Source organism: Xiphophorus hellerii, chromosome 19, assembly GCF_003331165.1.
Source record: "Xiphophorus hellerii strain 12219 chromosome 19, Xiphophorus_hellerii-4.1, whole genome shotgun sequence".
Classification (NCBI taxonomy): Eukaryota; Metazoa; Chordata; class Actinopteri; order Cyprinodontiformes; family Poeciliidae; genus Xiphophorus; species Xiphophorus hellerii.
Window position 1 is genome coordinate 18,505,449 of NC_045690.1, and position 27,597 is coordinate 18,533,045.

Sequence of the window (27,597 nt, forward strand, 5' to 3'; positions counted from 1 at the left end):
GCACCGCCCTCCACCGCCACCCCCCAACCCTCCCTCATCCTCCTCATCCGCCTCGGCCGCTACAGGAGAGGAGAGAGGGAGAAGAGTGCGGCTGGACGTGAACGACATGTCGACAGTCAGCCACTAAAGTGTTCCTTCGGTCGCTTCCTCGTTGCTTTTTTTGTTTTTTTTTTCTCTGCCGGCGGACTGAGTGAGTATTACCTGCATCCGAACTGAGCCGAGCGACGCTGCGTGGATCTAGTGTGTGTGTTGGGGGGGGAAAGAGAGGCAGACAATGAAGAATTCAACTGGATTGCGTTACTCTGCCAAGGATTTCCATACCTAGCCTGGTAAATGCTTTTAATATGCTCTTTATTTGTGTATGTGTTGTAGTGAATGGACTGCTCACGCTTTATTCTAACTAACTACTGTCTAAATTGGAGTGGCTGTGAGTTATAGCCCCTCATGCATTTGATGTGTGATGCTGCTCGCCTGATATAGTGCAGGGTCTGTGCTTTGCTGGGAGCAGGGACCCTATGTAAGAAGAAGAAGAAGAAGAAAAAAAAGAAAAACAGTGAGTGTGTTTTCTGACCGCCAGAGAGGACACAGAGGCAGACAGTGGAAATATGTGACATGAATAATATGGGGAAGGAGAAGCAGTGACCGTCATCTCTGGCTGGCTTGCGTCAGTGTGTGTGTCTGTTTGTGTGCGTGTGTGTGCGCGTTTGCGTCTCTGTGTGTGTGCACAGAGGGTGCAGGGGGTGGAGGGAAGAGGAAAGAAAAAACTCAAGAGAGACAAGGAGGAAAGCCACACCTGTGCCAGGCCTGTCTTATAAATAAAGCAGCAAGAGACATATGCACAATCACATTCAGCCAGAGTCCTTTCCTGCTCCCATAATGATGCAGAGCTATTCTGACTGCCGACTACTTCACTTGGCTGATCTGAGAAGGAGGCTTGAGTGTTGACTGTGTTGCTTCCCATCAAGGCAGAGTCTAACAGAAGGGATCCCACTGGTCTCTCTGGACTGAGTATTGATCTTCTTCAAATAGGGGGAGGGGCTTTTTGTTTGTTGTTGTTGTTTTTGCTCAGAGATAAACAGTGCACGCCCTTCGGATACTAATTTAAAACAAAAGAAGATGACTGGGACTCTATTGTGTCTTGTTCCAGTTTGTCAGTGAGCACATTAGCCCAGATTGGTGAGCTTCCTCCTTCCCGAGGCCGTCCGGCAGCGTCTTGCAGCGTTACGAAAGCTCACCCCCCTACCCTCCAGCCTACCATCCATCCACACGTGCATCCGCCACCTGTTTCTGTTCCCTGGCAGGCTTTAAAAGCATACTTTTTGGATATGGTTTGACCTTTCTCGCATTGTTTCTCGGCGCACGCTAACGCGCGCATGTGAGAAACTTGGCTCGGGAGCCGCTTCTCTCCGAAGGCGGGCGTACATTGTGTGCAGAGCAGGAGGAGGGCTTTGATGTAATCAATATCAGATTTCAGCTGTTTCACTGTGAGGCTCTCATCCTGAGTGGCAGACTTGACTGACTTCTTGCTGCTTATGCAATCCCACTCCCTTCCTCCTCCTTTTGCACCCACTCTACAACCCATTACTCTCCCCCCTTATCTGTCTGGTCTTCCTCTAATTCTCCATTCCTTCACCTTTTTCCTCCCATCTTGCCTCCTCCTCCTCCTCTGGTTTTCACTCATCCCTTCAATCTCTCTCCTCCTCTCTCCCCCCCTCCTGTTATAATCACCTCTGTGATTGCTCTTCCTCTCCCAGGCGGTGATGTTTTCACTGCTGCCTTCTTTTCTAACCCGCCGATGCCAGATTATTGCTGGATGATTACAGCTACCATACCATCATGATCATTATTGCATTCCGAGTGCCAGTGTTCAACACTATGTGAGCAGATCGAGATGCTTTATCCAATTTAGATCTCATTAAGGCTTGAGAGGAAATATTCCAGTGCAAGACTCTGCGTTCTCAGCTGTTTTCCATCTTTGTTTTGTTGTTGCTTTCTCTCTAACTTCTGCAAAATTGTTCGTTTTCCCTCCTCACAGTGATCCCATGCAGACTGGGAGGGTCTGGGAGTGTTTTCAAGGTGTGGATATAGATACAATAAGAAAATAGAGCATTAAATTTGAACGTTGATTCAGTCCATCCATCCACATGGTGATCGATTGCAATTTATTTATTTTTTGTAAAACGCCTCAAGACGACCTTTGTTGTCAGTTGGCACAATGTAAATAAACCAAATTCGGTAGAATTTAATTTATTCCTTCGGAAATGATCTGAGAGCTCTGCTGCTCTGAGTCTGGCCAAAACAGTGCAGAATTTGGACATGAAAGATGTGTGGTAATCCTGCTCTTATTACATCAGCAGCGCTATCAGCATCAGCTCGTGCTCCTGCCTGTCATGTCGCCTCTACATTGACTCGCTTTTGAAAAAAAACAAAACATTTTTTTTTTCAAGAGTTTTGATTTGCAGCGGTGCTTCAGCTCCACTGTCATTATCACAATAATGACTGTGACAGGCCTTGATGGCTGTTGATAACCCAACATATTTTTGCTGATTGATAATCTCGGGTAGGTTGCGCCTCGCCCTCCCGCCCCCCACTCCACCCCCCCCCTCTGTGTTCCCTGATTGCCATTCATCCCATTAAATGGAGCAGTTCATTAGACAGAGGCATTATGAATCTGATTTGCATTTACTCATATTCATATCGCATACATTAAAACAACACACGCGTGACATTTCAGCTTTGCCGGCCATTTGAGAATACAGATGAATATATTCATCCCAGCTGTTATTTATTTATTTTTTCGTCCCCTACTTGTCCGAAAAGCCACTCTGAACGCGGTGAAATGTGATTCACAGGTGAGCTGGCCCACGTGTTTATGTCTTTGTTTTGCATTTACAATGTGAGTATTTGAATTTGCAATATAAAAGCGTTTGCTGCCTCAGCTAAGAGACTGTTCAGCTTCCCTTCACGAAGCGTTTGCCCCACTTTATATATAAAGCATTGTTTTCTAGCGCTGGATTCAGCTTAACTTGCAAAAATATTTACACTGCTCAAAGTGTTTCCACACTTTGCCGCGTTACTACCACAAAATGTACATGTTTTGTGGTGTCTACATGTTTTAGACCCACACAAACTAGCACGTTACTGTGGAGTGTAAGAAAAATACAACATGGTGAGCATTTGTATTTGGTCCCCTTTACTCTGATTCAATTCAAAAAATACTTTATTGATCCCAAAGGGAAATCAATGGATTAATTCAAGATTCTTCAATGAGTTACAGTGGATAGAGATGGCCGTGAACAGGAGAGATCTCCTGCAGCAGTCTGTGTTACAACAAATTTGAGGAAGCCTCTGACTGAAGACACTGCTTTTTTATGACATGCCTCTAAATTAAAGCCAGTGCCTCTGGGAGTCTCCAAATTAGTAAACAGTGTATTTTAATGAAAGCATAAATATAGCTGTTCTGTGAAAACCTCAGAGATGAAGCGTAGTGGTCATGGTGCATCATGGTGGGGGTTTGGCTTACAGACAGAAGCAGGTAAATAAAGGGCAGTTCTGAAGGTAACCATGCAGGCAGATTTAAGTGAAGGGCATGAAAAATACATCCAAGATGTTACGGAATAGTTTAGCTCAAAGCTTATCCCTGTGTTGGAATTACTAAGACAAAGTCTAGCTCTAAAACCAAGAAAAATAATCTGAGGCAAGATTTGAAGATGACTATTTTTCCTCTTTGCACTCTGACTGGACTCTAGCTGCAGCATTTTTGCGCAGAGAAGCAAGCAAGCATTTAGTATTTGAGTCTGAACGTGCCAGGCGGTTGTTCTGGCATGTACAATTCACCAGCAGAAGGAACCGATTTTTTAAAATTTGTTTATTTTTTATGTGCTTCATAGTTCGTGTTCAGCGACAGAAAGTGAAAGGCCAAATCAGGAAGCTTTTGACCTTTGCTACTGTATTAGAGACTAAAGAATTACTGCTGTACACACCAACAGCCCATCCTTAGCTTGATATGTATTCTTGTGTATAATTAGGGATTATCAGGATGCGTATGCTATAGCAAGAACAATGCTTAACCTTGGACGGACAGCAACTTGTCTAAAGTGGACCTCACGATTTATTGTGTTATGTTATGGTGATGGAATATGTCTCCTGAAAGCCTATTGCACATCCATTTTCTTTTCTTTTCTTTTTACCTCTAATATACATATCATTTATATAAGCTGTAGACACTACAGTTGCTTCATTGAAATCATTGCATTTGAATTACTTGTTTTGAACTCATTTCTATGAGACATTCTACCTTTTGAGTAATTCATTATTTACCTATTTTTACAGCAAACATGCTGAGTACAGGTGCTACTACATAGGGTTTGGTAAAGCCATACAGAGATTGTATTCAGTTTTTGAACGTTCTGCTGTTGTGGGGTAATGAAAATGTTTCGATTGCATTTATTATCCAGCATGTTTTTGTTTGTTTAGCTTTTTTTGGGGGAGAGAATTATAGCCATCTGTCTTTTATGGCGCATTTGTCATTGCATCTTCATTTAGTGATAAAATACACAAGATGAATGTTTTACAGTGCATGTGGACTGATGTGTTTCAGCTTTATTCTGTCGGTTATGATGGCAACTTGTCATTTTGCCGAGGCGTTATCTACCTGCTTAGCTGTGTTGACACAGCCAGCGGCAGAACAGCAGTGTTAGAAAATATTGCTTCCCTGCTTCCCGGGTACTCATTATGCATGCTAGAGGTATTTTAGATGGGTATGTGTAAAATATTTTGGAAACCATGAATTAGTGTTCTTCCATTTCACAATTATGGAGTATTTTGCATAGGTGTCTCACATGAAATCTGAATTTTATGGTTGGAATGGGAGAAGGTATAGAAATGTTCACGGAGTGTGAATATTTTTGCACGGCACCGTATGTTTGTCATGGTTTTTTGACTCATATCATGGCGAACTATTGCCTCCAGCTGGCCTATACATCATTATTTCCGTATAATGAAATGCTTTCCCCATGGCTCAACAGTCTGTGATTTAACATTTATTTCCAGGCTGCTTGAATATGCTTATGATGTATCACCAATCTGATTCATGCTGAAATGACTTCTCCTTCTCCTGCCCTGTCTGTTTGTCCTCACGGATCCGGTGTGTGTGTGTGTGTGTTTGTGCGTTTGAACGTATGCGTCTTCTCCTCGCCTGGCAGTGAGATAAAGGCCCGATGCCGCGCCGTAGCCCCAGGCTGCTGAGTTGAAAGGGGAGAAGCAGCAGGATGCAGTGGGTCACTCTGGTGGTGGCCCTGGGGTGTGCGCGCCTGTCCCAGGCGTCGCACGGTCCCACCCCCACACCCACCTCCACACACACCCCTCTGGTGGACAACTCGGAGGAGGAAGTGGACGAGCCGTGCTTCGAGCCGTGCACGTGCGAGGTCAAAGAGGGTGTGCTGCACGTGCACTGCGACGGGCGGGGCTTCACCAACGCCAGCCAGGTAAACCTCCTCACCTCCTCATTCATCACGGCCTTTGCGACGATGTCATCTCGTTAAAAAGCCGAATCTCCAATGCTAATATATCTGCTCCTGGCTCGTTCTTATTGTTCACGTCCCCTAATTAATAAATTAAGTAATCAGAGCTGTAATTAATCATCCAGGTGTCACAGTCATGGATCCGCCCTTTCAAACTCAACCTCCAGAGGAACTCTTTCAGACGTCTCTATAGCAACGGGTTTCAGCACCTTGGCAACGCGGTGTCGATGAACCTCGGCAACAATGCACTCCAGGACATCCGAGTGGGGGCCTTTAACGGGTTGGCCAAACTCAAGCGCCTGTACCTCCACGAGAACAAGCTGGAGGTCTTCAGAAACGACACGTTCGCTGGTTTAGAGGCCCTGGAATACCTCCAGGTATGCTCGAGGACATAATCAGTCCTAATTATCCATGATTGACTTTATTATTGATGAATCAGTGCGAGAGTACAATTCGTTTCCATGCCAGAAACAGTGGTGGAGTGGCAGCTACTCTGGGTGAAATGGGGTAAAGGAGTTTTAGGGTTTGTTTTTGAACCAGAAAGCGGCCAAGCTTTGGTTTGAGCTCTGACACCTTTGTCCATATTGCATTTTTCTGTCCCACAGGCCGACTACAATGTGATCAAACGGATCGACAGTGGCGCTCTGAGGTTTCTCTACAAGCTTCGGGTTCTCATATTGAATGACAATCTGATCCCCGTCCTGCCCGCTCATCTGTTCAGGTTACATCCTGATTATTTTACTCCAAAGCTTTTTAATTATGCCAGGACTGATCTGTAGAAATATCACTGCCAGGCACGGTTAGTCACAGTGTTCTGCTGAGGTAGAGTTATTGTAGCGCGCACACAGCGCCTCGCAAAAGCACTCATATCCCTTGAACTTTTTCGCAATTAGTCACGTTAAACCCACGACGCTTGACGTGCTGTACTGGAAAAGCTATGTGATAGATAGACCAACACCGAGAGGTTCATAATTAAAGTAGAAGGAAAGTTTTCAACATTTTTAAAAAGGAAAATCTAAAAAGTTTGTTGCGCATTTGTATTCAGATCTTTTTACTGACGTCTTCAGAAATCAACTAAAAAGTACAATGGAGTCCAAGTGAGTTATGTGAAGGCCTCGGAGGGTCGTTAGAGAACATTAAAGAGCAAATAGCATGACGACCAAGGAACACAGCTGGCGGGTCAAGAGGAAAGTCGTGAAGACATTTTTAGCCAAATCAGGTGGACGGATCAACTTCACTCTGCCTAAATGAAAAGTGGCAAGAAGAAATTCATAGGACACATAAAATATATGAAAAAAAGGGCTCTAGATGAGCCCAAAATATATATATTGTTGTTTGATAAGGAAACTAACACTGCAATATCACCCCAATCACCCTGCCACTGCTGTCAAGCAAGGTGGTGGCAGCATAAAGCTGTGGGATTGCGTTTCTTTAGCAGGGACAAGAAAGCTGGTCAGAAATGATCTAAGGTGGACTTGGTACCTTAATACAGGTAGGCCAATCACAATAACAAATGTTGCTAGGCGATAAATTGTTCCAGAAGTTATCGCGATAAACTATAATGTTGTTTTGACACCACTTTCAACTTTATAATGATATTGGCATGAACACATTCTCAAAAATCAATAGACTTAAAGCTTTAATGAACATTTACCACTGAAACTGAGAAACCGTTTAAATATCCAAAATAAATAAACAAAACAACAGAAGCAACAAATAAATTGAATTATGAAGTCTCTGTAAAAAATGTCCTTCAAAAATAGGGCTAGTTGAGACCAAAACACCCAGAGTGAAGACTTTTGTCATCCAGTTTTTGGTAGAAAGAGAGAGAAAACAGAAATATGATAAATCATGCAAATGGAAATTATTGAGCTCATTTGAATTTATCATTCGATTAATAAATGTATTGCTTATTGCGACAGGCCTAAATACAGGGCAATCCTGGCCAGCGGTTCACCTCATGGCCCTAAGCTAAATATTATCTCCTAATAACCCTTAGTGATTGTGACCTAGCATACATTGCTTCTGAGATGGTGACTGAAATTCAATATGCCGTGCAGAAATTAACTTGAGAATCAATGGCAAGACCTAAAAATTGATCTTCACTCCATTCAATCTGGTGTTGGAAAGAAGAATGAGAAGAAATTTGTTAGAAACATACCCCGAGGTCTTTGCAGCTGTAATCACAGCAGAAGGTGAAGGTGGTTGAGAACAAATGCATGCCATTATCAGATTATGATTTGCAAAAAAAACAACAAAAAAAACAGTTAAAAACACACACTCACAAACCTTGTATCATCCCTTTCATCTCATGGTCATACTGCAGTTTGTGTGGTTTTTCAAATTTAATAACAATAAAATACACTAGATCTTTAAATCGTGATGCAACTAAATGATGAAAAAGCTCAGGGTTAGGCTGAATGTTTTTGCAAAGCGCTGTATGTCATAGAAGATGAACTAATCATCAACTAAAAAAAAAAAACAGATTTTTTTTCATTGCAGTTTGTCCTTTCATCTAACTACATTGCCTCTCCTTCCCCCTCCTGCTCCAGATCTGTGTCTCTGACTCACTTGGACCTACGGGGAAATCGTCTGAAGAGCCTAGCAAAAGACGGGACGCTGCAGTACATCGGCCGCTCCCTGATGGAGCTGCAGCTGGAGGAGAATCCCTGGAACTGTAGCTGCGAGGCAGTGGAGCTACTGCAGTGGCTGGGTCAGATCCCCTACACGGCTGTCGTCGGGGACGTTACCTGCGAATACCCATTTCATCTTCACGGAAAGGACTTGCGGGAAATCCCCCGCAAAGAGCTGTGTGCTGACCTGCCGGATAAAGAGCACCAGGGAGATAGAGGCTCTCCATCAGCGGGATCCCAGCCCCAGCCTCTACCCCCAAACTCTAAACACAACTCCCATCCCGGGAGAGCCAGGCCGACAAGGCCATCGTCTATGGTGCACGGCTCCCGACAGAACACTCTCACGTCCTCCACTTCGTCCCCCTACACTTCAGCGGAGCGTAAAGAGAGGGAGAAGCAGCTGAAGCCAACTAAAAGGCCTCGATCCTCCAGCCGAACTCCGCCCACCGCTCGCAGCTTGATGCCCAACCAGAACCCCCCGGTGGCGGGCTACCAAACACGGCCGCCCATACCTATCATCTGCCCCATCCGTTGCACCTGCAATCTGCACATCGCCGACCTGGGCCAAACCCTCAACTGCAAAGAGAACAGTTTCCGCAACATGTCCCAGCTCATACCTCGGCCTCTCAATGGCCGAAAGCTCTTCCTGGGAGGGAATTTCATCCAAAAGCTCGTCCGCTCCGACTTCTGGAACTTCTCCAGCCTTGACCTGATTCACTTTGGGAACAACCGTGTCAGTTTCATCCAGGAGGGAGCCTTCTCCAGCCTAGTGAACCTGAGGACCCTCCACCTGAATGAGAACGAGCTGGATAGGTTGAGCCCCCACATGTTCCTGGGACTCCAGAACCTGAGGTGAGGAGTGTTTGCATCGCTCTGCGTTTCACGCATCCTCCCCTCTGAGCACTTCAAACAAATTTTCTCTTTTTAAACCGAAGCCACATGTCAGCTTAAGGTACTTAGAGATTTGTTTGTTAAAAAAAAAAGAAAAGAAGTTGAATTAATTTCAGCATAATCCTGGCACTGGATAACGCTGAAAACGTTGATTACCATTATGCTGGAGTTTGATTGAAATGAAGGTTTCCCATTCTCTTCCATGTTTGTCATTACTTAGTCACGCTGTCTGATGCAATGCTCCAGTTGAGTTGTAAGCCTGGTTCTGAGTGACAATGTGAAAATTAATGTTTTCTGGTATTTGCATACAGAGGTGTTGATAAGACGGCGAGGTGTCAGGACGATGGCAGGATTTTGTGTTTGGGAAAAGGCTCGTCAGAGCGATGCATATGTATAAAATTGTCAGATTAAGCTCACAAAGATGATTCATCTGTACATAATGCATATCTTCCTTCAGTAAGTGCATTAAACATTAATGAAGACAACAGATCAAAATTCATGCCATTCTATCTAAAGAATGATAAGTCGCCTAGGCTTTAGATTTCAGCCGCACCGTCTTTATATTTCCAGACAGGTTTAAGAAAATCTGCAGCCATTAATCTGACTATTAATCAATAATAAAGATCCTCTGCGGACATGGAAAATGTCTTCCTCTTAACCTCTCGTTAGCCTTTGTTAAATGCTAAATGGTGACAGAGCGCTCTGAGGAATATGAACTGGACCTACAGTGGATGTAAAAAGTCTACACACCCTTGTTAAACTGCTTGTTTTTAAATATGAAACAATGCTAAGTTATTTTAACCTTCTTAAACTGTTAATGTGACATCCGTACACAACTAACAATGAAAAACAAACAAATCAATCCGAGCAGAAAGATAGAATAAAAAGGTTGCAACAACAGGTTTTGAAACTCTAAGTAAACCTGTTGTTGAATCATATTTTTTATGTAATTTCAGCATTCAGTCTTCTTTGTTTGCCGTTTCTAAACATCTCACATCTATCTTGAAGGAGTTTCCGGAATCTCCTCTCCACAGCCTTTTTCACTGACTTCCTGTCAAACTGAGTCCTGAGTCTGGTGGAGCCATACTATTATTGATTTTAATACCTGGACTTAGTGCAGAAAATAAAAACAAAAAGCTATCGGTCAAAATTTTATAATCCTTATAACTCTTTACGAAAGTCTGGGTCCATCTGAAGAAAAGTAATCCCACAGCATGCCACTGCCAGCACCATATTCAACTCTGGATGTGAGGCTGTGCAGTGTCGTCCATCAGAAAACTTGTTCTAACAGTAGGATTAGGAATAGTTTAGCCAAGTCTGGACTTTTTTTTTTTTTTGTCATTCAGCCCCAGAGGAGACCAGAACTTACCCAAAATTCCTGCTGTCCCTTCAGTTTGTCTATTAGTATCCTCCCTTATCAGTTTCTGTTTTGTATTTTTATTAATTATGGAGAAACATTCCATGTTTTTCTAACATTGCTGTTACGTATTTTCTCAAACTGCTGCAGGCTTTTTGTACCACTTTCCTGACTGATGCTTTTGTACAAGGAAATTTACCTCTCTGCAAATTCTGGGCTTAGCTAAAGGATACAAATAAACACAAGTCCAACTAGAACAGCTGAACTTCAGTAATGGGTAATTGGATGCTCGATAACGAATAGCAGACGTGTACCTGAGACTGAATGCTAGAATTGAGCCAAAAGGGGGTAGTTGAAGGGTGCGCACAATAATTCAAAATGACAGTTGCTGCTTTTTCATGTTGTACCTTTATTTTCTCAAAGAAGATCTTTCTGTATTCAGCTAAGTGACAGGCTGTACTATACATCACAGTGAAGTTGAAGAAGATAGTCCTTTCTTTTCTTTCGTGTTTCTCAAAAGCAAAAACATGCAGAATCTCTGACAGTCATCAAAAAGTATATCGCACTCAGTTCTACTAGTTAAAACAAAACAAAAAATCCAATGTGGTAATCAGACATCTGTGTGAAATTTGACATAATTTGGTACTGATCGGTTTGTGAAGAGGCAGAGGGGGAGATTAAATCAAATTTCTGCCATGAATTTGAAACACGAATAATCAGCTGCGTATTTGTCGAGATTTGGATAAAGGAGGACTAAGCTACTGTGAGCATTGACCGTTTTATTATGCTGTAGGAGCATGGCCCATTTGTCTTTTTTTTTGTTGCTGTAAACTGATAATATCTGCTTCTGTTTCCTGACCTTAGGTTCCTTTACTTGGAGAACAACAAGATCAGTGTGGTAGATCCCGGGACCTTTGACTCCATGCTGTCCCTTGAGTTGCTGTTTCTCAACTACAACGCTTTGCAGAGCCTCCCTGTCGGTGTATTCTCTGGAGTCAAGCTGTCTCGTCTTAACCTGAGAAACAATGTCTTCCAGCATCTGTCTGTGGAGGGTGTGCTGGAACACCTCAGAGGACTGGTACAGGTTGGTGGAAATCCATATTTTACTTATTCTAACCATCAATTCCTGCAGGGGGGGGGGCAATGGGGTACAGCGCCCAGTGTTGTATAGTAACGAAGTAAAAATACTTCACTACTTTACTTAAGTATATTTTGGAGTACTTCATACTTTCCTGGAGTATGAAAATTTTTGATGACTTTCACTTTTACTTCACTATATTTCCGAACTTAATTGCGTACTTTTACTCCGATACATTTTCAATGTGTGGTTTAGTTACTCGTTACAAAAAAGCGAGAGAGAGAAACGCAAGTGTTTTGACCCCACCTACTGATTAGCAAGTAGCAAGTAGGCTACCGAACAAAGTCCGTAGCCTGCTTGCCTGGGCTTGTTCATCACCACCAATAGGATACTTCTTCTTCTTCTTCTTTTCTATTATGGCGGATCACAAGCAACTTTAAGGTGCATACCGCCACCTACTGTACATGAGTGTGTAGAAGCATTACTTCATATCTATTAAATTCTACTTTTTAATTTTGTATTCTTAAGATAAATAAACAATGCTTTCCTTAATTTGTGAATATCTGTTATGTTTCCTTCATTTCCTAATATACCTTTAAGATTCCATTCATGCCCCATATTTCTAACTATTCTCTTTAATTCTTCCCTTTCGAGTTCATTTGACTTACAGTTCATCAATATGTGTTCTACATTTTCTTTCTCTCCACATCTCTCACATTTATCATTATTTTTCCTCCCTATTTTATAAAGCATGTCATTTAAGTAGGTATGACCTACTCTTAATCTACTAATTATTATTTCTTCTCTTCTGTTTCGTTCATTAATGCTTCGAATTCAAACTGACTTTTGTACTTCATATAATCTTCTTCCTTTCTTATCTTCATTCCACATTTTTTGCCATTTCTTGATTTCTTTACTTTTAATTAGGATACACCTGTTTCGCTTCTCCCATTAAACACAAAGCAAGTCTCGCAATCAGTAGCAGCCACATGGAAATTCTATCTTACAAAAACTCCCCGTCCAACTTGAAGAAACACATCGAGGTAACTTCTTATGAAATGGTTATAATCCTCCTGTTTCAGTAACTATAGCTTGGTCACTAGGCACTACTGTATTGTGAAATCTTGACCATAAATGAACTTTGTTTGGCATTGTTTCAGTTCCACACGTGGTGTATTTAGCTTAGGCCTAATGTTGACTGTAGCAGGCTACCTAGACTCCTCTGTTCAAGGGGGGACAGAAGCCATAGCGATAGCAATTTAGACTAAATTTAACGAATATAGGAAAGGCATGCAAGTTCAAAACCAGGTTTACAGATGCCAATAAGCTGCATTTCCCTCCCAATTCTTTTTTTCTTTTGCATAATGACCAGTTGTGTGCACCACCTACTGACTGTAGCATTGACTGATTCACTGATTTGTGAAGTAGAGTAATCGTAACAGCTCTTTTTCTTCATGTTGGCCGCATTTTCTGTACTATTTATTTTTCTCATTTTCAGCACTGACCTTACTTGAAGGGAAAACTTAAGGCTTACAAAAACTTTGTATTTTCTGTCCTGGAGGGTATACTAAGAAGCTGGTTCAGTTGTAAAGCAGGTTAAGTTAACCTTGTGCTATAGGTAAAGCACCTAATTTTCTTAACTAAATGATGCCTGCAGGTATATCTATTAGCAGGTTTAATTTTGCCTGCACTTGGTTGGGTACATTATTTTAAGTGTATTTGACAAGTTTACCAAAATATAAAAAATGTCATTCAAACTGCATTTGCTTTGTTTTACTTTTTACTTGTACTTTTCATTACATTACTTGAGTACATCCATTTTTACAGTAATTTCCATACTTAAGTACAAGAAGTTTCAAATACTTTAAGACTTTTACTCAAGTAACATTTCAGTCAGTGACTTCGACTTTTACCAAAGTCATATTTTGGAGAGGTACTTGTACTTTTACTTGACTCTGAGATTTCAGTACTTTATACAACACTGACAGCGCCTTGCAAAAGTATTCGGTGAACTCATTGCACATGTTGTCATTCTACAGTCACAAAATGGAATGTAATTTAATGAGATTTAATATGATAAAAATGCAGGCATGATGGTGAGAAAATGGATGCTTCAGTTTCACTTGCTTTTTACAAATAAAAACCTGAAAATTGTTTACATGCTTTTCTGCCCCCTTTTTTATGCCCCTAAATAAAACTTTAGTGCAACTAACTGCACTCAGTGAGCTAATTAATTAAGTCCACCCAATTTAATTTCAGTAAGAATACAGCTATTAAGTGAAGGCCTCAGAGGGTTGTTGCATAATATTAGAGGACATTTGTTGTGCACTTCAGAAGTGTGACCTTTCTAGGAGAGTGTTGAGAAGAACTAGTCTTGTTTGCAGTTTCAACAAGTCACGTAGGAGACGCAGTAAACATGTAGAAGAACATTCTGCCGTTATGTAAGATAAAATTTCAACTGTTTGACCTGGTTGCAAATAGCTAAGTAAAGTAAAAAAAAAAAAAAAAAACCTGCACTGTGCATCTAACGCAACAATCCTTACAGTAAAACATGGTCATGGCAGTGTCATGATATGAGAGAGTTCTTCTTCAGCAGCCTGCAAGAAAAAATGTCAGAGGTGGCAAAAATGTATTTAGTTGTTTATTTCATTCATTTTTGCAGTTTAAAATGTTACATGTTGATATAAACAAAAGTTTTGAATGATAAGGAGTAGTTGGAAGAAAAAAAAATCTTCTCTTAAAAGTTAATTCGCTAAACCATAAGCAACTAAGTATCAGTCAGCCTATGGAGGCATCTTTAAACAAGCAGTGTATATGAAAAAATAATAAGGAATAAAGATATGTTATCTTTGTACTAGTACAGCACTCTGAGTTAATATACTTCACTGTACAATAAGTTCATCTTCTTTCAGATTTAAATCGAATCATAACAACATTAGAAAGTCTGGAATTAATTGAACTGATTTCAGTTATTTGTGGCTGTTTTTGCAAAGATGAATGAGCAAAATTTCAGTCTGTGGATGTGCAAAGCTGGTAGAGACAAATGACGGTAACAGTGGCAAAAGGTGGTTCCTTAAACTATGAACTCGTGGGGTTAAAGAAATACTTTCTGACCTTTCCGGGTTTTCTTTTTTGGTGCTAATTTTAGCATAATTCTTCATCTAATCTCTTCCCTTGTGCTACTTTGCGTTGTTCTAATACATACAATTACAGTAAAATACATGAAGGATTGTAGTTCAGGAGTGTATCTGTAGTTATATTCTGCTTTTTTGTTGTTTGTCAGGTGTAAAACTGAGGTGATGGACCCTTTGTTTCGCTTTGCAAAAATGTGTTTAATCTCTCTCAAATACTACAACAGTACAAAGGTCTAAGATGCTGCAAAGAAACTGCAAATGGCGATATTACATCTTAATGAATCAAGTGCTGACAGGCCCCACCTGCATTTTTAAACTTCTGGCAGGCCCTGATCTGCTGGCCTTTGAAACAGCTGGAGCTTTCTCCCATCATCTGTTGTTTTGAGAGCGCTGCTGCAGCATGTGAGACTCTGTTTGTGCCTCAGGTATTCCAATTGGAAAATTGCAATAGACTAAATTTGCATAAGTGGTCTTAATAAATCCAGAGTTAGACTGGAGAAAGCAGAAGCCTTTAAGTGTTTAAGCATGGTTTTAATTAATGCAACGTAGAGTAAATAGACTGTATAAAATACAGCATATGTTCATTTTTCTTTTTTTCTGGTTTTCCTCACATCTAATCACAGCCTTTAAATGACTGGTTGCGGCATGCAGCGCACAGATAAGAACACATATTAAGTCCTTTCAACCAAGACTTCAGCAAATTTAATGTAAGCTTTTCTTAGACAGCCAGAGCAGAATGAGGTAAAGTGGGTGTAGATTAGCCTGAATGTCATTGTGAATTTCTGTTCTTATTTAGCTTGATGGAAAAAAAAAAAAAAAAAATCCCAAAACTCCCAATTCTGGGTTTGTGTGGGTGAGACTGGCAGTTTAGCAGCAGTTTCTAAATGTTTGCTGGAGGAAGCGTGCATGTACAAATAAACGCATTATGTCTATTGTGCAGTGCTCTTATGTTCAAGAGAATTTAAGCTTTCGCAAATTGGATGCACCCAGTGGGCTGTATTCATGGAACCCAGCTGCATCGCCATTATAGAGCTGGAAATCTGTGCCACAGTAACTGAATCCGTTCATTTATCGGGGTTGTTATTTCCCTAACAAAGCCATATTAGCGCTACCCGTTGGCTGCAGCGAACAACATGACAGTGATATCACCTGTTGGCTTACTAGTGGGCTGTTTGAAGCTCGGGGCGTGGGCTTTTGTGGGCGCCTCTGTGTGTTTCTGAGCCAGCGTTTGCACTGTAAAATCAAAGGCTAACACTGATGGAAGCGGGATTTAGTTCCCAGCTGCTGGGAAAAACAAAAAGAAAAGCACAATTCTGATAAAGCAGCAGCATACACAGCTTACAGTCAGCTCTGCCGTCAAGAACAAGATTATGCAGTCACACCCACTTAACTGATACAAAAAATATTTCCCTTAGCGCACTGTTAGAAAATGATAAAAAAAAAATTTGTCTGACGTTAAAGAGAAAATTAAAATCATTGTGGTGCGTGTGATTTCTCAACTGGAAAATTAATGCCAGTACAAGAGCAACCGAGCCTTAAAGCACAGGGAGATTTATATATAATAAAATCAACTTAAGTGAAGGAGCATCTGAAAGGAGGCCAAAAATATGTACAGCCCAGGAACACATATGTCTTTGTCGGTACTTGCTAAGAACATGTTGGGTTTCAGGCAGGCACTTCCTTGTCATAGCCAGCATTAATCAAGGAAGTTGCCCATGGCCAGGTTTGGCGTTTAGTGGGGAGCAATTCTGTCTAAAAAAAAACTTGATGCAACTGACACAATGTGTAGAAATAACCAATTATGCTCCTGTGTGGAAAACTGAGACGGAGGCAGACAGTGGAGCATTTTGGGAGGTTTTCTGACTGATTAGAGGGAAGGTATCCACTGTAATCACTGCTGAATTATTCAGATATGTCCTGGCACCAGTGTTGTCAGCGCCCATGTCCCTGCTAAAAATCTCACTCTCAGTCAAAACTTGAGGGGTTTTTTTTGTGTGTGGGCGTGTGTGTGAGGTATAAGGGTAATAAATATCCATTGTGTCTGAATTTAAAGCAAGTCAAGTGTTTAGCTTTTCAGAAAGACTGGAAATGTTGGGATTGGATGTAACTAGTATTAAAGAAACCCTCAGAGACCATACAGACAGACGATAAGCTTTTAGCCATCACTCTAAGACAGTGTAACAGCAGATCTGTGAAAAAAAAAAAAAAATCCTATTCCTGGAATGAGAGGCAGACATTTATACCCTCTACTGATGTCAAATCTTGGTATTGTGCACCTGAGATCACGCACAGAGCACGCACAGAGAACCAGGGCTATTATTATGTTGCCTGATAGAAAACATTTACGACTGAGCTGCTCTCCAGTGAACATGGCCTTTTGTTCAGAGCCCAGATGTTCCTTGATACTAGGAAAATATTTTTGAAAACCAATTTTCTCTCAGGGTAAATTCTGTTGAAGAGAACAAAGTTGTTTTTCTCCCCATCACATATCTATGACTTGCTTAGTGTCCAGAGGAACTGACAAACTAAATATCATTTTACTGAGAATGAATATAAATTGCAGCCCTGAGCTGAGTTTGAAAATTAATGAAAGGTTAAGGATGACTGAGAACTTGAATAAGTATAAGTGACCCATAACAACCAAACAAAATAAGTGTAGTACATTGCTATGTAATTACTACTTATTAAACAGTGAATAATAAAACATAAATGGTACTCTGTGTTTTATTACACTTTATCTAGTCCAGAGGACCCTAAAGTGTTTCACACATTCACAGAATGATGGTGGTTAGCTGCTACATTGTAGCCACAGCTGCCCTGGGGCAGACTGGTGGAAGGCAGCCATGCGCTGGGGCCACTGGGCCCTCTGACCACCACCAGCAGCCAAGACGGGTGAGGTGTCTTGCCCAAGGACACAACGCCCGAGACAACGATGTGGTCTCCACAGTATGAGTGGATTATCTCTTTTGTGCTGGCTCGAACAGAAAAAAAAACAAAAACCTGCCAGCAGCTGATCTTTACAGGAAAAATTACCCTTCAGGCCCTTTCCCAGTGTGGGCGAACACCTCTTTTTAACACAGCATAAAGTAAGCAGTAACCGGCACGGCAATTACCAAAGTTCTTAGCAGTAGCACATTATGGATGCCGTAAAAATGAGCAGGCTGTGCAAATTAATTCTTGAGAGTAAAATGAAAGCCATCATGAAGATTTTTTAAGAGACGGCAATGGGTTCTTAAAACTAACCACAAAGGACTAAAACAAAATATGTGATTATGAAGAATATGCAAAAATGATAAATACAAGTAAGTAAACACATTGCAACAAGATATAAAACGTAAAGTGAAAACACATAAGCAAAACTATAGATGTACTTTTATGTAATGTTATAAATGTAAGCCAAAACAGCCAGCATCAGAGTTACTAGAGCTTACTAGTCAAAATGTTACAGAACCATCAAATTATGTTGCTAAGCTAGCCGTTAGCATGCTTCTTGATAGTGACCGGAAACAACACTGTAGCTACTATGTTACGATGTGACAAAATAAAAAATTAAAATGTGAGTTGTTTTTGAAAATGAAAACAGTTTTATGAGACTGTTAGGCTCGTGAAAGTTACAGCTTGCTGCTGGTTTGCATAGTTTGAATCATTAGTATGGTTTGTATTAGCTGACGGTTAGCGCCATCAGTGGTTTAGAAAGCTAAAAGCCACTTCTGCTTGGAAGAAAGAAAGATATAACATACAAATAAAGTTTTTTTTTAAAGGAAGTTTAAATTGGTTAATTTATAATTGGGTAATTTGCCTTTCACAATTACAAACTTATATTATGACATACATGTGATAAAGTGCATGATTGTGAAGTGAAATATATATGTAGTTTTAATTTTTTGAGTAAAAAAGAGCAAGCCTGGTCAAAACAAGTTACAAGTTGACTTTGAACAACAGTTCTCAAGTCAGTTGGTTGCAGAACTGGACTTTGACTGGGCCATCCAAACACATAAACGTGGTTTAACCTAAACCACTTCCCTGTAGCTACATCTGTAGAACCTCCGCTGCAGGTTTCAGTTTTAGCAGAGTTGATGAGGCTGAATACATATACGAGCAATCTTCCAATTTGTATTTGTCAAAAGAAATGACTTTGTGTTGGTTTGTCACATAGAATGTCAATAAAGTACCTTGCATTTTGTGAGATACAGACTTACAAAGCCCAGTGAAGCTAGTAAAGGAGATTCAGTTGGTCTTTTTAGTGTCAGAACAAGAACTAAGCTTTCCTACTATTGTCCAAAAAATGCATGTGAAGTCCGTTGGTGACTATCCTTTGGTAATAGTATGTGCGGACTTATATGTCTCCTGTGTTCCCATTGTCATGATTTGGTGATGTACCACACCCCATGATTGTGCATAAGATTAGGACAGAAAATGTTTGGATGATAAGGCAGCTGATGGTGAGACACATCAGTAAAATCAATCAATACAAAGTCCATACTCATAGCAATTGCTACCATCTTTTATTTGGCTGCACATCTCGTGTATCCAATTTCACCTGCACAATAAAAGCGGATGAAAACAACTTAGATCCTTCTGTAACATGAACCAGTTTTCTTTATTTTAAAGTGCGCAGCACAGCATAAAACAAAACCACTATAGGTGTTTTAAACCAAAATAGACTAGCTCAGCAAAAAAGCTTCTGTCATTATAGGATTTCATGAGCTGGGAAGTTTGACCACACTACTTTGCTATTTACAGAGACAAGATGGGTCTCAGTCTCACTGGCTGTCTGACTCAGTAATTTGGATTTCATATTACATGATGCCATTAAAGCCTTTTTAACTTCAGTGATGATTTTTTTTTTCACTTGTTAAATAAAGGCGGAATGTTCTAACCATTGAGATAAGAGTAATTTACTGTTAATAACAGTCGGTATTTAATTATGTGCAGGGGTGGATGATACGCCAGGACATAATTAGTGTAAGACTAATTATCACAATATTATTTTAGCGTCAAAATGACTTCACATGCACATGGTGGTGATCTTGCACGCGTTTGTTTTGCCAGAACTGTGAGAATGAGTTTACATCTTCATGTCATCACTCCACTGAACAGCTAGCTGCACGTTCCAATCCCAAACATCCAAACCGATGCAAACTTCTGCAGTCTGTATTTGTTTTCCCTCAGAATGGAAGATCAGAGGCTGCTTTCCAAACTCAGCATGTTGCAGGGATGTTTAGTGATCACACAGAAACAGAGGCGCCTGCTTTTCTACCAACAGCGGCCTCAATGGACCAGATGCTTTCGCTCTTTGCTATTACATCCGCCCGTGCGCCGTCTACAAGAAGCGGCAAACCGCTGTACAGAACAAGTTCACGGCTTTCCTCGGGGGGGATGTCGGTGAAGTCGCTCGGGAAAATACGCAAACGCGAAAGTGCATGTTGCAGGCGAAGCGAGCGCGAATATGAAAGTTGATAGCTACGCCACAGCAGAGAAGAGCATTCCCCGGAAAGTGCCAAAACATCACAAACTCATAAAATCGAACAGCATGAGTGTAGACTTTCAACGAGCAAATTGATTTGATATGGTTCTTTGACTTTGTATCTCATCTGCAGATATTTTTGCTACATAAAATCTGGACAGTCATAAGAAAATATGTTTCCGCTGAATGAAACACAACATATCTGGAACAATGTCTTTTGGACAGTGCTGCCAAAGTATTTGTAGCCATTATGCTACTTGCTTTTTTGTCATCGTTAAATGTTCCAGAGCAGAAAAAATAACTTGAGTGAAAACAAAACCGCAGTTTTCAGATGATAATATTATTCATTCGGGAGTGGAAATGCTGTCCAAAACAACTTGGCCCTGTGTGAATTGCCTTCTCTGCCTAATAATATCAGGCTGTTTCACTCTCAGCTGCAACAACTGCCATCAAGAGTTTGTGAATTACTAGTAATGAGTCTTTTACATCATTATGAATTAATTTTTGCCCACTTGTTTTAATTTAGCCCCACTGGAGGGATTTCAAGCTTTCTCTGACTGTGTAAAGGCATGACATAGAATCTCAACCAGATTTAAGTCCAAACTTTGACTGGGCCATTCCCAATACCTACATTTAGTTTAGCTTTTCAGGGGTAGAAGAGCTAGTGCTCTTCAGATCTTTGTCCTGCTACACAAACTGATAAAATGGCTGTTTTATACATGATTTTTCTGCTAGCAGGATTAGTACTACCACGCATTAGGACATATATTCCAGATAATCAAAAAACAGCCCAAGACCACCACAATACCATCACCATATATCTAAATTTACACCGTATAAAACAATCCTCCTCGGTTCTGTCAGTCCAAAATTCTTAAATCTTTAAATTGGGTTTTTAGCGTAAATGGGTAAGTCGGCCTTCTGTTGTTTTTTCAGTACTTACAGCTTGGAATTCACCCAGGAATGTCATTTTTTCTTTTCCTGTCTTTCTGCTGTTGAATAATGGACACTGACTTAATTGAGACAAGTACAGTTCTCTCAGTGTTGCTCTAGGCTCTCTTGTGACCTCCTGGGTGAGTTGTTGATGGATTCTTGAAGTAATTTTGGTAGGCTGGCAAAGCTTAAACGCTGTTGTGTTTTCCTTACTTGTGGATAATGACTCTCGTCCTGGTCTCTGAAGCTTTAAAAATGTCATGATGTTTTTTCCAAATGCATGTAATTGAGTGTTTTTCATCTGTTCCTACATTTCTGTAGATAATATTTTACATTTTGAGCTCTTATAGCCTGCTTCATGTCAGACAGGCTCTCTTTAAGCTCTTGATTTTATAAGCCAGACGTTAATGAGGCCTGTGTGTGGCTGGTGAAATTAAACTCGGCCCTCAAAGAATGTGGTCAGTTTGTTTGGTTGGCTTTTTTCCCCTAATAAACAAAGTCATCACTTGAAAACCACATTTTGATTGTAATGAAGCAGTTTGATATTAAAAGCTGTTTATCTGAAACCTTTAAGTGGGATTAAAAGAAAATAAACTGAATAAATGTGCAAAGGGGCTGTTTGATCTATTGTGTCTATCGAGTGTTTTAGATCCAAACATCTGTATGGCAGCTTAAGCTGGGCTAAAGCAAGTAAATGAGCCCAAAGACTGCAGCATATCTACAACAGAATAGCAGAAACTGGGAAAAAAATCACAGTGTATGCTGTGGTTCAGTCAAAGTCTAATGGGAGTTTTTATGCGCTGTGCATTTATACACACCTGTAAAGAAGAACTGGCCAAAATATCCTCACCAGCGATGCGAGAGAACGATAAATGCAAGTGTTATTAAATTATGGCTGCTAAAGACAAGTGATTGAAATTGTTTATTGACAGTGATTGAATTTGCTTTCTCCTCCCCGCATATCATCTACAGAATAAATATTTCCCATAAAGACATTTCTTCCAACACTTCTGATTGTTTGTCAAACTCACTCTCTTCAGGCTCACTCCGAGTCTTATTATTCATAAAACAATGGAAGACATTCATCAGAAGAGTGAAGGCTTGGCAAGCTAAAGCTCAGGGGGCGTCTCATCACCAGAGACTTCAGTTAAAATCCTTGTGCCAGAAACTCTAACACATGCTTCATATCGACTTGATTTCTGGGAGCCACCCAGAGCAAACCTAACGACTGAAAGAAAATCACTGTTTGAGCAAAGAGATCAATTAGGAGACACGGGATTTGCTGAGAACATTTTGAATTTCTCCCCTGGTGGGAATTTTTATAGCTCTCTAATAAATCTTGGACAATAATTGCTTGATCTTTGATCTTCATGTTAATGAAGGAGCAGCAAATAAATGGAGTCCTTCATTTCAGGCTGAATGTGTTGGGCTTCAATGTAACTGTTATTAAAAATACGAATGATATCTTCTTGGCTTTTATTCAAAAACAGCAAATCAGTAGTTCCTTCGATTGAAACACAGATGCGTGTACCCTTTCCTGACTTTGAATCTTGGTGTTCTGTACATGAGATGACACACAGAGAGATGATGGACAGAGAGCAACGATTACTATTGGACTTCTGGATGGAAAAATGTATTATTGACCTGCTTTCCAGTGAACTCGGATCTTTTGTTCAGAATCCAGATTTTGGTTATGGAAAAAATGATTTGACAAACCCAACTTTTCTCACAGGAAACCCCGTTACTTAGCACCCAGATCAATTAACAAACCAAATATCAGCTTACTGAGAATGACTATCAATGTCAGATCCATAAGTTTAAAAATTAATGATAAAGTCATAACCCATATACAGCACATAAATGTAACACAGTGCAGTAATGTGTTATAGTAACGCCATATATGCATAGTATCTATTAAACATTGAATAATACATTTGGGTTGTCTAGAGAAGGTAGCGCTGGTTGGTAACAAAATGCTTTAGACTGTTTTTAAAAGGCATTTCTTTGAAGTATTAAACCACAGGCCTCCATTTTCACAAAAGCACACAGCATGGGCTGACATAATAGTAACACCTGTCGGGGGTAAGCAAGGGTCTGTAATTTCTTACCAAAGTAGTGCTTTGACTGACAATTTGACAGCAAATCTCACACTTGGTGACCAGGCTTGTAAACTGTAAACACTCCTGGTTACGTCGGACAGATGCTTAAATGATAGACGGGGTGACAGAGTTTAAGGGATTTGAATGAAAGCGTGCAATAAAATGCTTCGAGAATTTCAGACAGATGTACGATCATCACCGTGAAAGTTATGAAGGAAAGGGAAAAAAAACTAAGCTGACAGTTTGGCCACATATTTTTGTGTCATTTGGCTCCTTCACGCTAAATCACGTCTTGCAAGAATGCAGACACTGGAAAAAAATATATTTTTTTGCGTGAAAATTTGGATTTAGCAGGAGTGTTGAAGCTAATTTAGAACTGCAGCTGTTTGTTGTTTCTAGTCACCCATCGGTTCTAGCTGCGATTGTGAAAGCCCACAGTGGACTGACGCCAATAAAGGAAGAAAAAAAAAAAAAAAAAGCATCCGGCTGTTGAGAGCGTGACAACCGGGAAAGGAGCGGCTCCCGCAACAGCAATGCTGAATCATCTCCTTCTTTAAAAAAATTAAAATCATCCATCTATCTCTGCAAGCCAAGGAGATGGCCTAACCAAATTAGCATGACAACATTTGTGCGAGCGCCTTGGAAGTGCGACAGAGAGAATATCTGCTTTCACTGCCAGTGTCGCCGCTAAAGACTCGGAACAGATCAGTCCTGCAGACAATACAACATGATGTGATTCCCTTTGTGCATAATCTGCTTTAGCTTTTTCAAAGTGTTTCAAAGAGAATATTTGAGTTTGTTTTAGGACCTGCAGTCAATAGCTGGGAGGCAGAAAATGGATTTGTGGGCATACCTATTGGATTATGGCACAGGGGAGAGTTGCATCACATCCTGCCTGTTGTTAAAGACTCGGCGCTGGGATACTCCCGCATGTTCGCCTGCCTGGGAGTTTTTTGAGAAAGTACTTGTGTAAATCCTGGGTTGTCCATAACCAGCCAGAGCACAGCAGGAATCTGTTTTGAGGGCCTTCGCAAGCAGGTTCAAAACTAAACGCTGCGCTCTGCCATTCAAAAAACAAAAAACAGGTGATTCACTTTCTCCACCACACTTAATGACATTATTTTTATTTATTTATGCTACTAATAATACAGTTTTTACCGTAATTTAGAAGTTTGTGCTACATGGAAAGCTAAAGTACAAGCAGAAAAAAAAACGACACATTTTTTAGGATTTCCATCACAAATAAAAATCTTAGAAGTTCAGTGTGCATTTGCATTCAGGGCCCATTACTCTGATACTCATAAATAAAATGTGTAACAATTTATACTTAATACAGCCTTAAGTATTTAAAACCAATTCAATTGACAATCTGAAACAAGACAAGCTGTCAGATGCTGATACGTACCCTAAAAAGCTTGAAGCAGTAACGAAAAGATGTTTCTGCAAAGCACTGACAAAGGGGAGGCTGAATGCACAAGATTTGATTTTGTAAAAGAAGAAGAAAACTCTGCATTGCACTTCCAACTTCTTTTTTGGGTTGGTTCACCTCATAAAACCCCAACAAAATATTCTTGACGCATGTGAATGATTCAAGGGTGTGGATACTTTTGCAAGGCCCCGTATTATGTTAATACCACAAGACAAATTTAGTAAACATCATTCTTCTTCCTTGTCACCTCAGTAATGCTTGCACTCAGCTTATTTGGAGCTGTTTTAAATGAATAATATACATCGCCAGGGCTACTGCGAAATTAGTTATTTTTGTGAACAGTTAACAGAATGATTCATGAATTCGCGTTGCATGGCAGATCAGTAATTATTTCACTATTATGCAATGACAGTGTGCTGTGGTGTGATGTATTTCTCCAGGTGGACCTGCAGCAGAACCCATGGGAGTGCAACTGTGAAGCGGCTCCGCTGAAGCGTTGGCTCGAGGGGCTCAGCACTATGATTCTTATGGGGGAGGCGGTCTGCAAGTTGCCCGAAAAGACTAAAGGCGTGGCCCTGCGCTCCCTCTCCATGGAGCTGCTCTGTCCTGAGCTGGAGCCCCACGAGGGCCGTGAGCTGGAGGAGCAGATGGTAAACTCCACAGATGCAGGAGGAAATGTATCCATGTACCCTACGCCTGGGCTGGGACCCCTCGCCCCTCCGTGGATAGATTCGATCCCTCTGTCGGTGTTGGTGCTCAGCCTGCTGGTGTTGTTCGTCTCCGCTTTCTTTGCAGCCGCGGCACTAATTGCCTACGCCCTGAGGGTTAGGGAAAAGCTGCCGTTCCGTCGCCAGGGAGAGGTAGACTTGGCCGGCATACAGATGGAGTGTGGAATCTTCACAGAGCAGACGCACCACCACCACCACCTTCACCACAACCTGCCTGAAAAGCCTCCCTTACCTCTGGCCGAACACAACCACGTCTACGACACCATCTTGCCCCGAGAGGCGGCAGCGAAAGAAGCCGACCCCGCCGGCACCTCACACATGTGTAGCAACCCGATGTTCAAAGACCAACAGGACGCGGATGTGAACCTGCAGCAGCAGCAGGCGTTTGCGGCTTCGAAGGAGTGCAAGGGAGGATACTGCCCTACGCCGGAGAAGGAGAAGGAGTGGACCCTGGAGGTGTCTTCATCCCCCATCAACACCATCACAGGGGCAATGGGAGCGCTTGCTGGTCTCCATGGGAATGGCATCCTGTGTCCCACGGTCATCGACAGCCAGGGTCCCACTCCTAAAGTGGAGCTTGTGGACTGTCTCTTCCAACTCCCCACCCCCGAGTTCAGAGATCTGCCCGACAGGTACGGGAGGCCCCCGCCCTGCTACCCCCGCACCCAGGACTCCAAACAGGAAGTGAGACCTGACCAAACATTCGTGGTCACCACTGCCAGCTCCTCAGCCGGAGGTGGCCACGGCAGCCAGAGTGAGCAGGGAAATGGAGAGCAGAGACCCAGACTGAGGACCAAACCAGACTACATGGAAGTTCTGGACCGGTCCTATCAGTTTTAGCACTCCTCCTTCCTTTAATCCCTCTCCTCCCTCCTTCTTGCTACCATTTTTTTCTTTTGTCTGCTCGTCATCTCCCTTTCTGCTGATGAATCACCCAGTAATACTGACTCCTCCTGTACAGAGGTTGGTTTTCAGAGGAGCCTGTGGGGGAGTGGGACTACGCTACACGCCGTGTTTTATTCCAGGACCTGAGGTCAGGTTTTGTATTTTTCCCCACTACTGGCACATAGGTTGGTATTTGGCAAGGATTAGCTGAACCAGGATCTCTGCCTCTGGGCAAAACTTCAGCTGCAGATACCGCTGCTTTTCATTTTTCCTCCACAGTCCTACAATGCGATAAAAAGGCTCCGTTTTTCCACCAAGCGCCACAATTAGCAGGCTACAGCACGGCTGTGGGCGTTAATGTTCATAATATCACTCTCAAAGGACCTGCGTGGAGGTGAAAAAAAAAACACAGCTCTTAACAACATCAAAAACAAGAGTCATGAACCTCGACAGCCCGAAGGCCTGGAACGAGCTGGGCATGCACGTTGAGACAGAGGAGCGGCCGAGACAACCCAAGAAGAAGAAAAATAACCGAATATAGCCAAGTGCCTTAGCAATGAACAGCCAGCAGTATGGTCAATGCTTATTTTTCTATAAATACAGATCTATTTATCTAAACAAAGAGGTTTGACTACCAACGGACGGGACGCTGATGGACAACTGAGACTAATCGAGAATCTGAAGAGTAATTGCATTCCCTGGATGAGCCAAAAATAATAACCTACCCAGTCAATATTGGAGTTGTTTGTATGCAGTTCTGTTGATTTTTCTTCATCTCATCCGGTCAAACTTAGTTTGCTTATCTGGATTTCTTTACAGGGCTATGACGGGGACTAATTCGGGATTGTCTGGATTGTCGCAGAGTGAGATTCTGGAAAGATTTTGGAAGTTCTTATCATTGTTACTATCATTTTAATGGAAAACAAAACCAAGGAAGGCAGGACCACAGAAGAACACCGAGCCAATGGATGCATTTTGGATTTCTTTATCTCTCAGACTTAGCCGGGCCACAAGGACCTCTGCTTCATGTTTTATTCCACTCGACAAAGGCACAGAGGTTATTGTATTCTTTTTCTTTAAAGTATTTCTCAGAGGAAATATTGAATGACAACAAAGACAAAGGACAAAAAAAAAAAAAGCAGGTGTAGAGGCATTTTTCTTTTCTGTTGTTAAAAAAAAAAGACACTTCTATCAACTACTGGTTAATATCTTTTATGGAGATACTTTTTATGCTTTCATCTCCAAACAATAGTAGAGGCAGTTGTGAATATATTTATTCTTAGTTTTTGCGTGTTGAAGCTCTCCTGTAAGGGATCATGTTATATTAATGTATAGGATGATTCTGCATCTGGTTCAGCCTTCTTACCGCCGACCCACGAAGTACAATAAAGGGTGCTACATTAAAAAAAAAAAAGACGTTCCCTGGCAACTATTGTGTGAC

At 41.3% G+C, this 27,597-nt stretch overlaps 1 protein-coding gene across 2 annotated transcripts; it reads left to right on the top strand.

Moving 5' to 3' along the window:
* LOC116709240 (SLIT and NTRK-like protein 3) lies at positions 1-27,345 on the top strand. 2 transcript variants are annotated; one of them, XM_032547660.1, is made up of 7 exons: positions 1-190; positions 5,205-5,486; positions 5,648-5,899; positions 6,128-6,243; positions 8,075-9,007; positions 11,268-11,487; positions 24,984-27,345. In XM_032547660.1, the coding sequence occupies exons 2-7, from the start codon at positions 5,271-5,273 to the stop codon at positions 26,109-26,111; spliced, it is 2,865 nt and encodes a 954-aa protein (XP_032403551.1). In that variant the 5' UTR covers positions 1-190; positions 5,205-5,270; the 3' UTR covers positions 26,112-27,345. The 2 variants fall into 2 exon arrangements, with proteins under 2 accessions (XP_032403551.1, XP_032403549.1); XM_032547658.1 differs by having other exon boundaries at positions 2-329.
* The last annotated feature ends 252 nt before the right edge of the window (positions 27,346-27,597 follow it).

Excerpts from the sequence above, each read along its gene's own strand:
- LOC116709240 (XM_032547660.1), top strand. The coding sequence starts at position 5,271 with ATGCAGTGGGTCACTCTGGTGGTGGCCCTGGGGTGTGCGCGCCTGTCC. Across the intron at positions 5,487-5,647 it reads GCTTCACCAACGCCAGCCAG|GTGTCACAGTCATGGATCCG; the intron begins GTAAACCTCCTC and ends TTAATCATCCAG. Across the intron at positions 11,488-24,983 it reads ACCTCAGAGGACTGGTACAG|GTGGACCTGCAGCAGAACCC; the intron begins GTTGGTGGAAAT and ends GTATTTCTCCAG.